Here is an 18,245-nt window from a genome sequence, read left to right on the forward strand (position 1 = left end):
ACAACAACAAGAAGGAGAGGGAAAGTTCTGTCTTAATTTTCAACATAGGCCATGGAGGGAATGACCTGAATATACATGAGAATTATTTTGTTAAAAGCTGCTGCCCTTCACAAAGCACAGAAAGGCAGTGCTGAGCAGCAGGACCACAGCACTGCAGTTCAGTTCAGATTAAACACACTCCCAATTTATTTGTACATATTTGCTCCGGTTGCTTAAGTAAATACCACCATCAATGGTTACAAGGCTAAAATGAAAATGCTCCATCTTTTTTGTAGCTCAGAAAGCAACCAAGAAATGCAGAGAGTCAATAATTTATTTCTCATGATGCCCCTTCTTTGCCTAGTAACTTCTACAAATAATACAACTGTGTGAAGTGGCATTATATACACTTAATGTATTACACACATATACACATATTAAAACGCTTTGCAGTGGGGGGAAATGCCCCTACTTCAATTGCTGCCTGAGATTTATCAAACAGTTTGTTGTTTTCAAAATACAATGCATAGAAAATCTGAAGAGTCCTTTTTCTTTTTACAAAATAACCCCTTAAATCTTCATTCGTCCACTTGATCTTGGAAGTATTCATCAAATGCAGATGATTTATCTTCCTCATTTTCCTGTTGGGGGAAAAACACACACAAACCTTTAACATTTTGAGTAGTTCAAGACAGCAAAAGATACACACGCTGTCAAAAAAAGGAAGAAACCCTGTTGTAATCTTTCCTCATGAAAATAACAACCCCGACACAAAATTTCTTATGGTCCATAATCCACAGTGAGGACACCAGAGTAAATATTTCTACCTGAAAATGGTGATAGGTTGTCTTTTCTTTTGTCTCTCTCACCATTTGACAAGATTTAAAAAAGATGGAGAACATACTGAATGGACCCCAAAAAAAGATGCAACACCCACAATTTGGGGCAGCCTTCTTTCATGGCAACCCTATACATGCATACAGTGGTGCCTCGCAAGATGAAATTAATCCGTTCCATGAGGCTCTTCGTAAAGCGGTTTTTTCGTCTTGCGAAGCAAGCCCATTGACAGCTTAGCGGATTAGCGCTATTAGCGGTTTAGCGGCTTTTAGCGATCAGCTGTTAAGCGCGTTATCAGCGGATCAGCTGATAAGCGGCTTAGCGGCTTAGGAAAAGGGGGAAAAAGGGGGAAACCCCGCAGGAACTTGCAAGACATTTCCCCATAGGGAAATTCGTTTTGCGAAGCGCCTCCAAAACGGAAAACCCTTTCGTCTAGCGGGTTTTCCGTCTTGCGAGGCGTTCGTCTTGCGGGGCACCACTGTACCTGGGAATAAACTCCACTGAACAAAATGGCACTTCATGCATGAGACTGTGCTTTTTAGGGGGCAAACTCAAGGTTATTCAGGTTAACCCCCCCCCCCATCGAACAGCAGCTAACCCTTTTCAGGCTGAGGTCTACCTTGGCACAAGGTCACCCCTCCTGGGCGTGGCCAGTACTGGAGGGAGATCATATCAATGTCTACTAGCCACAATGGTTAAGGGCAGATTTGTGGTATTAATGTTCAAGGCTGGCTGAAGCCTAGCTAATGTTGCAGGAGGACCTTGGAACTTTTTACCTTTGGCTCTTTGAACTCCAGATCCTCCCCGTATTGAATGGAGAAGTCTATGTGCTGCAGTACAATATTAATGCTTTCCTCATCGGAGCGATCAAATGGCAAAAAACGGACCATGCTGTAGTCGTCAATCTAAAAAAGAGGCAATAAACAGATGTGGAGAGAGTGAGTGGCAATGACTTCAAGCAGCAACAGTTAACAAGCAAAACGCTTAGCCCCAGAGTGCTTTACAAGTGGGAGAGGCAACTGTATTGTGAATCAAGCCAGGTTATGAATGACCCTTGTGTTTGCATGTCCACCTTCTTCTCTCCTCCCTTTGCACCACACCTGGATCTGGTGCAGAAGTCTCCAATTAGCCACGGTTTCCTGTTTCATCAAAACCAGGACACTGTGGTTACTGGCTATGCAACAATACCAGATCTCAAATCAACTGCAAACCACAGTTTATGATCCTGGCTTGTTCTGAAGCTGGGAGTTAACCACAGTTTCTTTTTTTTAAATAAATTATTTTTATTCAATTTTTCCAATACAAAATTTATACAAATCATACATCTTTTTTATATCCATTCTCTTTTTGACTTCCCTCAACTTGCCTGATACTCCTTTCCTTCTTAATTTCTTACACATTTCTAAAGCCTTTCTTCAATTATTTTTATAAACTATTTCTTAGTTTTACTCATATTCTAACATTTCTTCTTACAGAGCTTCATTAAAGCTTACAAACGTTATTTGATTATCACTTAATTTATGCATATATTCTGTAAACTTTTCCCAATCTTCTATAAATCTCTGATCTTGTCGATTTCGGATCCTTCCAGTCAGTCTATCGAGTTCTGCGTAGTCCGTCATCTTCATTCTCCATTCATCTAGTGTAGGCAACTCCTCTTGCTTCCATTTCTGAGCCATCAGTATTCTTGCTGCAGTCACTGCATATAAAAATAACTTCTTTTCTTTCTTATTAATCTCATTCCCTGTAATACCAAGTAACAACGCTTCTGGTTTCTTAACGAAAGTGTACTTAAACATTTTCTTCAATTCATTATATATCATTTCCCAATTCATTATATATCATTATATATCAATTCATTATATATCATTTTTACTTTCTTACACTCCCACCACATATGATAGAATGTACCCTCTTTTTCTTTACATTTCCAACATTTGTTACATCCTTTATACATCCTTGCTAACTTCACTGGTGTTACATACCATCGATACATCATTTTCATCACATTTTCTTATTGTTGTACATGCAGTGAATCTTAAACCTTCTTTCCATAATTTTTCCCAATCCTCCATTTGTATATTATATCCAAAATCTTTGGCCCAGTCAATCATAACCGATTTTATCTCTTCGTCCTTTGTGTGCCACTCTAGTAATATCTTGTACATTTTAGCCAGCACTTTAAAATCACAATTTATTATTTCTTTCTGAAATTTCGACTCTTTATCCTCAAAGCCTCTTAATCTTAAATCTTTTTTAAACATTTCATTGATTTGAAAATAATGCAGCCATATCATTAACGTATTCCTTAACTACCTCAAACTCCATTTGCCTTCAATTTTTGTTATTAGGTTCTGATAAGTTGTCCATCCCCCTTTCATATTGATTTTTTTCACACTCAACACCTCCAATGGTGATAACCTATTCAGAGTTTTGGCTTCCAACAAGTTTTTATACTTTTCCCAAGCCTCTATCAGAGATTTTCTTATGATGTGGTTTTCAAAACCTTTATGTACTCGCTTTTTGTCATACCATAAATAAGCGTGCCACCCAAATCTGTTATCAAATCCTTCTAGGTCTAATAAATCAGTATTTTCTAATTTCATCCATTCCTTCAACCAGCAGAGACAAGATGCTTCATAATATAATTTCAGGTCTGGCAGGGCGAAGCCTCCTCTCTCTTTCGCATCTGTCAATAGCTTAAACTTTATTCTCGGCTTCTTACCCTGCCATATAAACCTTGAAATTTCTCTTTGCCAATTTTTAAAAATAGCTGCCCCCCTGATTACTGGAACGGTTTGGAATAGAAATAGCATCTTAGGTAGCACATTCATTTTTATTATTGCAATTCTTCCCCAAAATGAGAATTTCATTCTTCCCCACACCTCTAAATCTTTTTTAATTTTACTCCAGGTTGGTATATAGTTGTTCTGATACAAATCAATACTTCTGGGGGTTAACCAAACTCCTAAATATTTAACCTTCTTAACCACTTCTATTTCTAGTTGTTGCTGCACTTTATCAATAGTTTCTCGGTCCATATTTTTACTAATCATTTTTGTCTTTTTCTTATTCAAAATAAATCCCGCTAATTGGCCAAACTGCTCTATTTCATTCAGAACTTCTGTTACAGTGTTTGTCAAATTTTCCAGAGTTAGTACCAAGTCATCAGCAAAGGCCTTAACCTTATATTGTTTACTTCCTATTGTTATCCCTTTTATCTGTTCATTACCTCTTATTGCTCTTAAAAAGACTTCCAGGACCGTGATAAATAACAATGGTGAAAGTGGACACCCCGGTCTTGTACCTTTGGTTATTTTTATATTTTCTGTTACCACATTGTTCACTATTAATTTTGCTCTTTGATCTCTATATATTGCACTAATACCATTCATAAATCCTTGTCCAATATCCATGATCTCAAAGTTTTTAAACATAAATTCCCAAGAAATATTATCAAAGGCCTTTTCCGCATCCACAAATATCAACATAGCTTGCTTGTCATTCCTGGCATTCAAATACTCCAAAATATTAATTACATTCCTAATATTATCTTTCATTTGTCTGCCAGGAAGAAAACCTGCTTGATCTTCATGTATCAAACCCTTCAACACCTTTTTCATCATGTTAGCAAACAGTTTATAATCATTATTTAGAAGCGAGATCAGCCTATAATTCTTAACTTGAGATAAATCTGAGTCTTGTTTGGGTATTAAAGTAATATATGCTTCTTTCCAAGTGTCTGGTATTTCTTTTTTTGTTAATATATCATTCATTATTTCTCTCAGTGGTACAACTAGGATGTCCTTCATTTCTTTATAATATCTTGCACTAAATCCATCCGGCCCTGGAGTCTTTCCGCTTTTTAATTCTTTAATTGTGTTTCTTATTTCTTCTATTTCTATCCTCTCATTTAGTTTACTTTTCTCTTTTGTCGGAATCTTCTGCACCCCTTTCTCTTTTAAATACCGTATTTTTCGTTCTATAAGACGCACCAGACCATAAAACGCACCTAGTTTTTGGAGGAGGAAAACAAGAAAAAAAATATTCTGAATCCCAGAAGCCAGAACAGCAAGAGGGATTGCTGTGCAGCGTAAGCAGCGATCCCTCTTGCTGTTCTGGCTTCTGGGATAGCTGCACAGCCTGCATTCTCTCCATAAGATGCACACACATTTCCCCTTACTTTTTTAGGAGGGGAAAAACGAGTCTTATAGAGGTTCTGCCTTTTATTTCCACTCCCTTGATGTCTGTGGCTGCTCGGATGCAGATTGCTAAGGGTTCCAGAGCCAGGATAAATAAGAAACGAGTCTTATAGAGCAAAAAATATGGTATTTTTCTATTTTCTTTAAATTGTCTTTCTCCTTCTTCTTATATAGTTGTCTATAAAAGTCCACAAATCCTTTCCTTATTCCTTTCGGGTCTTCTATCTCTTTATCTTCAACCACAATCCTATGTACCGTATTTTGTTCTTTCCTTTTTTAAATCTGTAACGCTAGTAATTTCCCAGATTTATTTGCATATTCAAAGTTCTTTTGTTTCATCCTCTTGATGTTCCATTCCACTTTCTTATTTATTATCATAGAGAATTGCGCTTGTAATGTCTTTATATTAAGTTTCAGTTTTTAATCGTTAGGTCTGTCAATAAGTTTCTTCTCGTTTTCCATAATTTGTTTTAGGATTTCTTTTTTCCCTTTTTCTCTGTAATTGTTTTTGATTGCATTCTGTTGTATGAAAAAACCTCTCATAACTGCTTTGCCAGCGTCCCAAACCATACTTGTTTTTGTTCCTTGATTCATGTTGTTTATAAAATAGTCCCTCAAATATTTTTGCACATTCTCTACTATTTTTTGATCATCGATCCTCGAAAAGATTTTCATTTATTCTCCACCGCAAAGATTTTTCTTCAAATCCTTTTAAGGTACATTTTATTGGATTGTGGTCCGAAAGACCTTAGGTTGTATTTCGATCTTTAAAATTCTTGTTGTAAGATTGTTATCCAAATTTGATCGATTCTTGACATTGATTGATTTGCTTCTGATTGATAGGTAAACTGCTTTTCCAATGGGTGTTTCAATCTCCAAATATCAATTAAATTGCAGTTTTCTACCATCAAGAAGAAAGTCTTTGGTAATTTCCTTTCTTTTGATTTTCCTGTTGCTCTTAATCTGTCCATCTCCATCGAAACCACTGTGTTCATATCACCCATAATTATAATCTTTTGATCAAAATATTCAAATAGTTTCTCTTCTAGGTTTCTAAAAAAGTCCATTTTGTTTTCATTAGGTGCATACACTCCAACGATTATTATTTTTTCACCTTGCCAATTGACTTGTACTGCCACAATTCTGCCTTCTTCATCTTAAAAAATTTGTTGGGCTTCTATTTTATTTTTAATATATAGAACCACTCCTCTTTTTTTTAGTTTTATCCGATGAAATAAATTCGTTCCCTAATTTTTTATTTATCAAAATTTTTCTGTCTTCTCATCACATGTGTCTCTTGTAAACAAATAATGTCCAAGTTTTGCTTTTTCAAATATTGTTGAATTTTATTCCGTCCCCCCCCCCCCATTTATCCAGGTCCTTAATTTCAGCGCCATGGTGTCTTCTGGTTAAATTTTTAATAATAGTCTTTAATTTATTTTCCCTCTTCTTCCTCTTCCTCCGCCTTCTCTTCTTCCGAATCCTGCGAGTCCTCTCCTTCAGTTCCTGCCCCCATTGGTGTAGTTTCCTCGCATCCCAATTCTTTGTATCTTCTCAGAAATTTATCCAATTCATCCGGTCTTGTTATTCTGTGTCTTTTCCCTTTGTAAGCAAATGATAGTCCTTCTGGAAACTCCCATCTAAATTCAATATTGTTCTTCCTGAGAGCTTGCACTAACTGTTGGTATTGATTGCATTTTTTCAACAAGCGAAGTGGTATGTCTTTAAAGATAATTATATTGTTCCCACCAATATTCAATCTTCTCTCCCTATTTTTCTGCAAAATTATATTTCTCATTTCTCTATCCTTAAATATTACCAAACAATCTCCTGGGAATTTCTTTGCTTTATTTGTCCTTACTTTGATTCTAAAAGCATTCTGTACCGTCCTTGCCACATCTTCTTCTTGCATTTCCATCCAAATGGCAATTTCTTTGATCAGTTTTTCCTTTATTTCTTCTCCTTGTGTTTCTGGGACCAATCTGAATCTCAGATTAGTCTCCCTCTGTCTCAATTCATTCATTGCAATAGCATCCCACAGTTCTTCCTGAGTTTTGTTAACCTCTAACACCTCTGCTTTAATTTTTTCCTCCCCTTTCTTCAGTTCTTTAATCTCCATTTTATTCTTTTTAGCCCCCTCTTCCAGATTTTGTGTCCTTTTTGCCATATCTTTCATCTGGCCCTTAATTTCATTAATAGTTTCATCTATTTTTTCCACCGTCACATCTATTTTTTTATCCACTTGTTCCAATTTTGTCTCAATATTCTTTTCACTTTTATGTATTTCAGATTTAAGCTCAGATTTAAGTTCAGTAAACATCTTAATTAAATCTCCTTTAAGATCAGATTCTTGCCTAGAGCCTTTCCTTTCTACTGGTGTGCCTTCTCCTTTCTTTTGTGTATACGCCATTTCGAAACTATATATAAAAAAAATGAGTTGTACCACTAAATTTGTCCACCAGGGGGAGTTGATCAAATGTTCACAGATTATATAATTTAATGTCAATAACAATAAAAATCCACCAGGGGGCGCTCGAAACCTCTCCAATCGAATTAATTAACGCAATGGTGTTTTTGTGTCACTTAAAATAGAAACAAAAAATATAATTAAATATATTTAATTTCTTCTTTTCCCCCCCGCCTCTTGGATGGCCAAATCCAATGTTTGGTTATTTGTAATTGTGTCCCACTGCACCAATATATTTGTAATCCACTTCCGACTATAAAACAAAGACAAAAAATCCAACTTTCAAAATTATAATCTTCAGGACCTTCAAATCCCCAACCTTCAGTCAGTCCCAAGCTCTCCTTTCGATAACGGATGTTATAAGTTCCCAAAAAGAAGGTTGTAACCCCCACTGCTTGTTGCAGGAAAAGACAGTAATCACAAAGGAGAAAAGAGGAACGAAAAAACAAAAAACAAAACAAATCCCGGTTCTCTAAAGTCTCTTACAATGGCGGTTCTTTGTTCCCTTTAGCAAAGGAAATAAAGAGGGGCGGTCTTTCTTTCTCCCTCCATCAAAGTAAAATATAAAGTACTTTTACTAAGCTCAAATCCACTGTAATCCTCAGTCCAACCAAATCAGTCACTAAAAAGAATTCTTCTCTTCCTTGTCTAAATCGTTTCAAGGGCGAGAGTAAAAATTATAAATAAGAAATGGAGTTTCAAAACTCATTGCACAGTTCTTTTTGAAATCGAAAGTAATGTAAAACACTCCACTCCAGGGATCCTTTTTTCAATGTTCTAATATATCTCTCAGATGAGAGGAAAAAAATACAATCGAAGTAGGGGAAATAAAAATATATCTTCTACCCCCTTAGTTCCAAATAGTTTTTATACATCAGCACAGGGGATAGATCTTTTTTGCCGAAAACAACCCCCGTTTGTTTTTTACTCACGATTCCGTTCACTCTGTAAATAGTCTTTGTGTGTTCTCCGGAGTTCAGACAAGGTTCACCTCCTGTTTATCTCTTGTCTACATCGAATTAGATCCGAATCTGTTATTTTTAATCCTTTTTTAAAGTTACCAATTCGATTTCTTTAATTTGGAAAGCCGCTCGCTCCAGTGGGAAGGCTCGGGGCTTCGCTCCTGGAGGCTGGCAATGGCATCCCGCTGTCGGCCCATCTGCCCGCCGTTCTCGTCTCCTCTAAAAGGAGAACCCGACGGCCGGGGGAATCGCTCTTCTGACAGCACTAGGATCCTGATCCACTGAATCTCCTTTCAGCGGTTTTTGGGGGGTTACGGCGCCCTTGTAGCACCCCCTTTTGCCTCTTTGGAGCAGGTTTCCCTCTCCCGAGGGAAAACTCGCCTGTTTCCACCTCGCGATCCGACCGGAAGTCGTTAACCACAGTTTCTTGGTGTGGATGAAACAGGAAAATTGTGAAACAGGAATCTTCCATTGTAGCTGTGGCTTAAATTAAAGCCAGAGCTGCAAAGGAAGAACTAGAAAAAACAAAAACTAGAAGCTACTGCATTGGGTTATTGCAGGTGGCAATTTTAAGGTATCAACTGCAGAGCAATAACTGTACTAATCTCCACTGCCGGATCTTAAAACACATCAACTTACCAACCCACAAATCGCCTGAGTTAGCTTCTTAAACCGTTTGCTTTTGAGCAAATCTGTAGAATCCTCCAGGGTAGAATACATGTCAGGGTCCAGATACCTGAAAGGTGTTGGTTGAAAAGTTAAAAAAACACAGCAGTTTGAGAAGATCTTCATACTAACTGTCCATTAGCTGTGCCTTATACTAGTTACTCCCCTCCCCAAAATTTCTGTTTGTGTTCCCTGACACAGGGGAAGAAGTCGATGAGGAGCTTTTGGTAGATCTCTGGGTGATTTGCAGTTAATCAGCAAGCGTTTACAACTCCCAGCAGCTAACAGAACAACTTTCCCCACCTAAGTCAGGCAGCTGAAATGAAGAGTGCTAGTCAAGAGTGGATTTGTGTGAATGTGTGTGAGATGGAACTGCGAGCTCAGCTCAGTTCTGATACCACAAGCAACCTGCTTGGATTCTAACTGTACATCTTTGACAAATGACTCTGCTTCAGCAGATCTTGGCGTTCTAGTAAACAAACAAACATGTAAGTAGATCCCAGAAGTTCGTCCCTGCCCTAAGCGGCAATCCAGGGCTGTTTCCCCTCACAAATAATTGTGCACAGGATCAGGTGCACAAACCACTGCAAGCTGTCACAGGGCTAAGAACCCAACCCTGGAGGTTTTGTGAGTGGCACCAGATGTCAACCTCCACCACATGTATGAAGGTGTTCTGTATCTCCAGGTAGATAACCTGTTGCCCTCTGGATGCCGTTGGACTCCAGCTCCCATCATTCCCAACCACTGGCTATGTTAGCTGGAGTTAGTCCAACTACCGTATTTTTCGCTCTATAAGACACACTTTTTCCCTCCTAAAAAGTAAGGGGAAATGTGTGTGCGTCTTATGGAGCGAATGCAGGCTGCGCAGCTACCCCAGAAGCCAGAACAGCAAGAGGGATCGCTGCGCAGCGCTCCCTCTCGCTGTTCTAGCTTCTGGCTTAGCCCCTCAGTCCCTTCCCCCACCTCCCGGAAAAGCCCCCAAGAGCCGCACTTTCCTTGGGGGAAAGCCTGCAAGCGCCGCACACACGCGGCTCGCGAAAGGGAGCACTGAGCAGAGCCTGGTGTGCATACAGGCTCTGCTCAGCGCTCCCTTTAAAGAATATTTTTTTTCCTGCATTCCCCCTCTAAAAACTAGGTGTGTCTTATGGTCAGGTACGTCTTATGGAGTGAAAAATACGGTACATCTGAAGGGCAAGAAATTAGCCCTTTCTGCTCTTCCGAGACTTTTTTTTTTTAATTCATTTTTATTTTGGGGTAGGGAACATCTTCACCCCTCCCTTCCATTAATGCAGTTTCCTCCGTTCATTGGAAGCTGAACTCAAGTCTTCTAGTGTGGCTGGACAGTTCTGGAAGGTGGAGCTGATGGGAGTTGGTAGTGACAGGTTAGGAATATGCTGCCATATGCTAAGACAGGGTCATTGGTGCATTTAGCTTAGCACTGTCTACACTGACTGGCAGTGTCTGTCTAGGGTTTCAGGCAGGGGCCATTCCCAGCCTGACTGGGAGATGCCGAGAATTGAACTTGCTCGGGACTGGAAACTGCCACTCAGTCCCTTCCTTCCCAGATAGGTCTCAATGATATAAACTTTGCTATATACAAAGAAGGATGGGAATTACCATATTTTTCCATCTATAAGATGCCCCCAATTTTTGGGGACTCCGATTTAAGAAAGTGGGGGAGATGGACCCCCTTTATAAGACACCCCCAAGTTTTGGACATTATTTTAAAGAAAAAAAACCTAGTTGGAAAAATAGTACTTTTTTTCTCCTTCTCATCTCATTCCTTTTGCCTTTTTATTATTGCATCGCTTAACCATTAATTTTTTTCCAGTTAAGAGTCACCTTAAACACTTAGCTTTTCTGCCAAACATGTGGTAAATAGGGCAGCCTGAGCCTCATGCCAGGATTTCATCCAGAGCATGATGAGGGAGGCTTTGAGATTGTGGCAGAATTGAATGTGCTGCTGCTACCTACAAACAGAGTCTTCTGTATTTGGTGGGTGGTTGTCTCTGTGGTATTCTGGGTCTGCTAGTTGTTACTGTGTTCCCCATATCTTATTTGTTTCATCTTATATTACTATTTAAGAGGATATTTTGCATAACTGATATCTATGCTGCTGTATTTTGGTATTTGACTTTTATTTCCGACATTTTTAGGATGTTACAAACCACTGAGAGATTTTCTTTGAAATATGAGGCAGTGTGTAATTTGCATAAATAATAAAACATGAGATCTAGCCCCACAGCATTGAGGCAAAAAGGCCGCATTTCCACATGCTTACTTTTCAATTTCTGCTTTGGCTTTCTTGCTCAGCAAGTCCATCTTTGTCATGACATTGACTTGGGGAATCTCTAGTGATATCATTGCACTCAGGGCAGCCATGGCTCCGGAAATAAACTGGCGAGAGGGAAACACACAAAAATGAACGGCATTTGAGAAGAGATGTGAAGGTGCCCCGTTCCGAAAATGCCGCCTGTTTAACCGCTGCTGCAGGGATGTCTCGGGCCAGCCATTCAGCAGGGTGGAATAGGTGGCACCTGGAGGTCGCAAGGGATAGATGAAGGCAGGGATATTGTAGAGCTGGAAAGGGTGAAGAAGAGGGCAAGCAGAAAGATCAAGGGGGTGGAGCAAGCCCCCTGTGAAGAAAGCTTACAAAAATTGGGACTTTGCAGTTTAGAGAACAGGCAAGGAAGAGGATGATAATAATGATGATGTTATTATTTGTACGCTGCCCATCTGACTTATGCATGATGTGGAGAAAGCTGATAGAGAAAAGTTCCACACTTTCCCATAATACCAGAACCAAATGAAGCTCAATGCTGGAATATTTAGGAGACACAAAAGAAGGCAATTGTTCACACATAGTTACACTATGGCATTCACTCCCCAAAAGTGGAAGTGATGGCTATCAGCTTTAAAATGGGGTTAGGCAAATTCATGGAAGATAAGGCTATGTACTACTTCCAATATCAGAGGCGGGATAGCTCAGTTGGTTAGAACAGGGGTAGGCAACCTAAGGCCCATGGGCTGGATACGGCCCAATCGCCTTCTCAATCCAGCCCGCGGACAGTCCGGGAATCAGTGTTTTTTTGTACATGAACAGAATGTGTCCTTTTATTTAAAATGCATCTCTGGGTTATTTGTGGGGCATAGGAATTTGTTCATATTTTTTTTCAAAGTATAGTCCGGCCCACCACATGGTCTGAGGGACGGTGGACTGGCCCACTGCTGAAAAAGGTTGCTGACCCCTGGGTTAGAGTGCGGTGCTGATAACACCAAGGTTGCAGGTTCAATCCCCGTATGGGCAGCTGCATATTCCCAGGGGTTGGACTAGATGATTCCCAGGGTCCCCCCTTCCAACTCTATGATTCCCGTTGCTGGGAATCACATATGGAGAAGAGGGCTGCTGCACCCGGTCCTGCTTACAAGTTTCCTTCCCATAGGCATCTGGTAAGCCACTGTGGGAAAAGGATAGGCCTTGAGGCAAAACCAGTTGCATTGCTCTTATTTATGTTCTCATCAACTGGTGTCTGAATGGTGCAGTGAGACTTTTTGTAGCACTGGCCCAGCGGGGGGGGGGGGGAGGAGATTAGGGCTCCACTTGAACCAGCGCAAAGTCTTCCACTGTCCAGAAATCCAGTTGCTACAGCAATACAAGAAAGCAAGCAGCCAGATGGTTAAGACAGCAGGTTAATTTTCCTCAAGAGTCATATTTAGATGCCAAATTGTGTTAAGACCCTAAAAAGAAAAAAAGGGGGGGTGTCTAGATTCGTCACTTGTTGGGCGTGGGCAGAATTATAAGTTACCTTAAAGGATTCCACCATAAACTGAGAATCAACGAGAAAAACGCCACAGACGCGGAACTCCCACTGCTGAAGCTGTTCGACAAGCTGCTTCATCACTGGCAGGTGTGTGTAGAGCTCAATCTGACCTGAGGAAGGGGTCACAACTTTTAAGAAATGTATTCGTTTCATGGACTTGCACCCTGCCCTTCCATAAAAGGTTCAAGGTAGCTAAACTTCTTCATTTTTTAAACAGCCAACCTATTTGAGACCAATAAAAACAACAATATGTAATTAAGAACTGAAAACAGAAATAGACAAAAATGACAGTGGCTTAAAGACAAAGGCGAAAGCAAGTGGGGCTCAGACTCAGAGCAGCAGGCATGAATTTTACCCTTATAGAGCAGGTGACATTCTAGTCACAAAAAAGCCAAATTGGGTTTCTAAAGCTCCTACACCCGCCACCACACCAGATCTTTTTCCGTTCAGGCAAGCAAGAGGAACGATCACAGTTCAAGGCCGGATTCCACCCAGGTAAAAGCACCTAAGGAGGGTGCAGAACAGAGCTGAGGGAGGGGTTGCACTAGTGGAAGGAGGCGGGGCCTGGAGGGGCTCCCAAGGGCTCTGCTGCAAAGCAGTGGTTCCTCCCCCACAGTGTGTGTACTAGGGCTCCCCCACAACTGTACTAAGCTTTTGTTTTGTTATTTTAAAATTATTTGCTCACCCGGGCAATCAAAGAGTATATAATCGTCTTCCACGTGGCCAAGACATCCTTCCAGCCAGTCAAAGTTACTTGCAAAGTATTCCATACAAAATACTAAGCCACCATTGGGGCCAAACCTTAGAGAACTGTCTTCCATGACATCGTCCACTTCAATTAATTCCCGGATATCTGAAACAAAACAAAAAAAAGGGGGGGGGACACAACAGTTTTGCTTGATTTCTCTCTCTCTCGTGTGTGTGCATTATATTTTTTTATATCCTGCCTTTTCCCTGGACCAGAACTCAAGGTGGCTTACAAATAAAAATACAAAATACAAAAGGCAGGGGCAGGAAGGAGGAGGAGGAACCTCATGTCTGTAGTAAATGACTTGGGAGAAGGGTTTCTCTGTGCATGACAGTTGGTGACTGGGGAAGAGAAAGGAGGAATGAGAAAGGGAAGTTGGAAGTGGGTGAAGGAAAATGTGGCATTTGGCAGAACGAGGGGGCATGTGGGAGGAAGGGTGTGTGTGTGTGTGTTAGAGAGAGTGTGTTTTAAGGCTCTTTAGATGGAGAAGAAAGCTGAAGAGAAGGAATTGGGGAGGAGGCAAGTGGAAGTGGATGGGGTTAAGGGGGCATTTGGAGTGCTGTGAAGGAGCAACAAGGAGAAATGAGGAGGAATATATCAGTGTCCATCCCTTCTGATTGTTGTTGTTGTTAACAACAGATCTTACAACAGATCTAAAATATAATAAAAACATCAATGCTTAAAAACTTCCCTAGACAGGGCTGCCTTCAGATGTTTTCTAAAAGTCAGATAGTTATTTATTTCCTTGACATCTGAAGGGAGGGCGTTCCACAGGGAGGGCGCCACAACCGAGAAGTCCCTCTGCCTGGTTCCCTGTAACTTTGCTTCTCGCAGTGAGGGAACCAGCAAAGACCCTCGGAGGATGACCTCAATGTCCAACTGTACTAAACTGTCTCCCCCTGCCATTTCTCAGCTGCCTCATATGAGAGAGATAAAGGATATGGAGCCCTCAAATATTCCTTAGTATCTTCACACAACATATTTTACTCCTGATACCATGTGTTATCTACAACATGCAGTTCCAGATTCAATGAAGTGATTTAGCAGAGATATTTCATTAACAACCAAACACCTAAACATGTACATCAACAAAATATAACCTCTAACCAAACAAGCTAACTGACAGGCTTGCACTAAAGACGCTATTCATCTTAAATATACAATAACATGTATTATCATGGGTGGGTGTGCAAAAGGGGCCGCAGAATAGGAGAGTTGGCAGCATGGTAATGATAGTGGTCTGTGTACAAGTGGGAATTGAGATAAGGGAGCAGGAGGAGGGAGAAAAAAAGGGCTGAAGGTGAAAACGGGGGTGTGCAAAGGGGAGTTGTGAAAAAAAGGAGGCATGGAGGTGAAGACGAAAGCGAGAGTATTAGAAGGGCTGTAGAATAAGAGGGGGTGGTGGCTTCATAATTGGGCAGAAAAGGTGAAAAGGGTGCTCAGTAGCTGCAACATGTGGGAGATGGAAGATTCCAGAGATTCCCATGTGAGTGGTCTGTGTGCAGGGAGGGGCATTGCAGAAAATACCAGCTGTTGGGGAACTTGAGTGGGAGGCTGCTATTGCACTCATCCTGTGAGAACAGAATTCAGCAAGCCTCTGCTTATCATAGAACCATTGGTTCAACCCCCTGCAATGCAGGAATCTCAACTAAAGCATCCATGACCCGCTGCATGCTTCAAGCCTTGGCCTTACCTGCCATGACATCATAGTCAAAGTGTTCTGCAGCGGGATCAAGGTTCACTACCTGGACTGAGCGATTCAGTTCTTCGCAGTGCTGGACCATGGTGGAACAGTAAGTGCTCTGGAATTTAAAAAATCCAGAGCATTAACAAACTAGCAAAAGTCACCAGGAGAGTTTCTATCAGTGGGCAGGAATCCAACATCTGAGGAGAGGAAATAATTGAGACATCTCTGCCGACAGTCTCCTTTGGAACATGGGGCAATGAATTATGACCCATTAGTCATTTGCTTTCCATAGAATAACACTGAGCACAATCTGTCTGGGTCCCTAATAGGCATGATCAGACGGTTTTACAGGAATTTTGTTTAAATTTTATGAATACCACCATGGTTATTAATTTTACAGAGAAAATTGGTATTCTGAAAAGCTCTGAAGAAACAGCTGCCTCTACATCAGAATGTCCATGTGACAAGAGGATCCAAGGCCTCATCTGTGTGTCTCTACCATGTGAGGCCAGATGGGTGAGAAATGTGGAGAAGACTTTCTCAGTGCTGCCACCCTATTTATGGAATTCTTTCCACCAGTTTGGATTGCCTTTGGCTATCTTTTTAACACCAAGTTTGGACTTTAAAAGAAAAGATTCTAGGCATTATTATTTTTTCTAGGCAATGATATCCCTGCCAGTTTCCCCCTTTCATTCAGTTTTATCCCTTTAAATTTTTGCTGCTCTTTCCGCTGCACTGTTGCTTTTTAAAAAATTTTTACCGCCAACCCCAGCCAATGAGAGTTGTGGTCCAAAACAACTGAAGAGCAGCAGCAGGAATAAGCAGCACTTAAAAACCAAAGTATACTAAGAAGCTTTTACTTTGGTAAAATCGACTGAAAGTGGTTTTCGTCTGCCATCAATACTGTACATACAACTTTTTGGAACGGTGACTTTATTAGACTGGGTGAGACAACACTGACTTTATTTGCCAAGCTCTGTATTCCCTTTTTGACGACTGTTTTGTTAGCTTCTTGTTAGCTTCAATATTGTTAATTTAATAATTCGAAAATCGATTAACGAGGGGTAAAACCCCTTAAACGGGCAGAAAAAGAAGCAGCAGCTTTTAAGAACATCGGTTATAAACCGAGTTGCTGTGAATAGCAAGGACGGCATTTTTGGGTAGCTGGAGAGGATAATCTAATGCAGAGCCCCTTTGCAGGGCTCGAGCCAAGGCCAAAGTATCCACAAGGCCTCGGCCCGCCCTCACCTTTCCGCTCCCCGCGGGACCCATAACCAGCTGCGCATAGCGAGGCATCTCGGCCTCCTTTCGAGCGCAGCTCCTGGAAAAGACCGAGCGCCACTACTTTGGCCCAACGCGCCATCCGTAGCGCGCACGCGCTTCAACTTCCTATCCGGCTCCACGGTCTGCACGTCACATCCGCAACTACGGCAAGCCCAAGGGCCCAACCACAGAAAGTCAAACCTGGAGCCTTTGGGCAGGTTTAGTAGCTGTTTGAAGAGCCGCCAGAACCCGATCGCTCTTCTGGAGTGTTGAAGAGGGGGCGGGGCTGGGTTTTATTTCATGCCTTGGCCCCGGAGGGTTGAAAATGTGGTGGGGTTTTTGGTTGTTTTTTTTTTTGCAAATAAGGCTCCAGTCCTTAAAAGGGATTTCTGATTAAGTAAAAAATATTTTTATTATTTATTTTGGACTCTTACTTTCTGTGATAAATACACACACATGTATCTTTAAAAAAATGTCCTGTAAAGCCCCACAGAGCTCATCTGCACTTACTCTAGGGTCAGGGAGCATCATAGGATTTCTATATTGGGCTGCAATCCTGCATCCACTTACCTGGAACTAAGTTTCATTGAACTCGACACATATTTAGAGTTGAATTAGATACAATACATATGTATGAAAGTGTTCATCAGGGCATATACAGAGTACACAAAACCAAATGCCACAGGGTTAAATGAATCCATAGGTCTTCTAAGGTGCCCGCAATTATTTTTTAAAAAACAAAAATTATTTATTTTACATATTTTCCTGATCGTGATAAAACCTTGCAAGCGGCTTGCAAGAAATATTAACATTATTGGTTTAAAAAAACTGGTTAAAAACCTTTAACATAATTAAACCCTATAAAAATTATATATATATAGGTGCAGAATAAAAAAAAGGTCTGCAGTAGTGCAGATACAGTATTTTAATTTTTGAGGTTAGTAAGTAATAGGAAAGCAGTAAATCAAGTAAGCAATGGAACAAATAATAATTTACTGCCCCACAATAGACCCCCCCCATAAAATAAAATTATTTTTTGTTTTGTTTGTTAGCAACCTACCCAACAGTGCACCTGCCAGAACCACATTTCCAGCAAAACTCTTGGTTGCAAGTGGGAATAAAGAAGATAAGACCAGAAGATAATGGGGGTGTTGTGTCTGTTATTCTTGTTGGGAAACGGGTAAAAGGCGGATCCAGCTGATTTTAAGCAGATCCTCGTGGATTCATATGATTTTTTCTTTCAAATTAAATAAAACTCCAATGATACTGTAGACCATGTCTTAGTCTGTAGGCAGCATCAAAAAAATCATGCACCCACTTTTTCGTGGTACCACAATGGCACAAAAACATGGTTAAAAAACACGGATCCTCATGGATCCTCATGATTTTTGCACTAGATCAGCCCGAAGTCACCATCAGATCAAAAGTGTCCAGATCAATGGAAGATAATAACAGAATGAATAACCAAAGATAATTAAAGTTCATTTCGACACAGAACATTTTAACCACAATACTAAAGTCCAGCAACACGAGGCGGGGCTCGAACCGCCGCAGCGCAGCCGAAGGTGGGCGGGAGAGGAGGAAGGGAGGGAGGGAGGGCGGGCTTCGCTTGA

General features: G+C 40.7%; 1 protein-coding gene and 1 long non-coding RNA gene across 2 annotated transcripts; one reads left to right on the plus strand and one right to left on the minus strand.

The window, feature by feature from the left end:
* Positions 1-162: 162 nt before the first annotated feature.
* Positions 163-16,758, minus strand: GPN3 (GPN-loop GTPase 3). Its single transcript, XM_081842585.1, has 8 exons — positions 16,618-16,758; positions 15,376-15,484; positions 13,620-13,787; positions 12,920-13,044; positions 11,395-11,510; positions 9,087-9,183; positions 1,593-1,721; positions 163-620 (listed from the first exon to the last, which is right to left on the minus strand). The coding sequence occupies exons 1-8, from the start codon at positions 16,663-16,665 to the stop codon at positions 558-560; spliced, it is 855 nt and encodes a 284-aa protein (XP_081698711.1). The 5' UTR covers positions 16,666-16,758; the 3' UTR covers positions 163-557.
* Positions 16,759-16,808: 50 nt separating this feature from the next.
* Positions 16,809-18,083, plus strand: LOC309330752. Its single transcript, XR_014151574.1, has 3 exons — positions 16,809-16,850; positions 17,685-17,812; positions 18,035-18,083. It is a non-coding gene; the product is annotated as an uncharacterized lncRNA (long non-coding RNA).
* Positions 18,084-18,245: the final 162 nt, after the last annotated feature.

This window comes from Podarcis erhardii, assembly GCF_964252035.2.
Source record: "Podarcis erhardii genome assembly, chromosome: 15".
In the NCBI taxonomy this organism is placed as follows: Eukaryota; Metazoa; Chordata; class Lepidosauria; order Squamata; family Lacertidae; genus Podarcis; species Podarcis erhardii.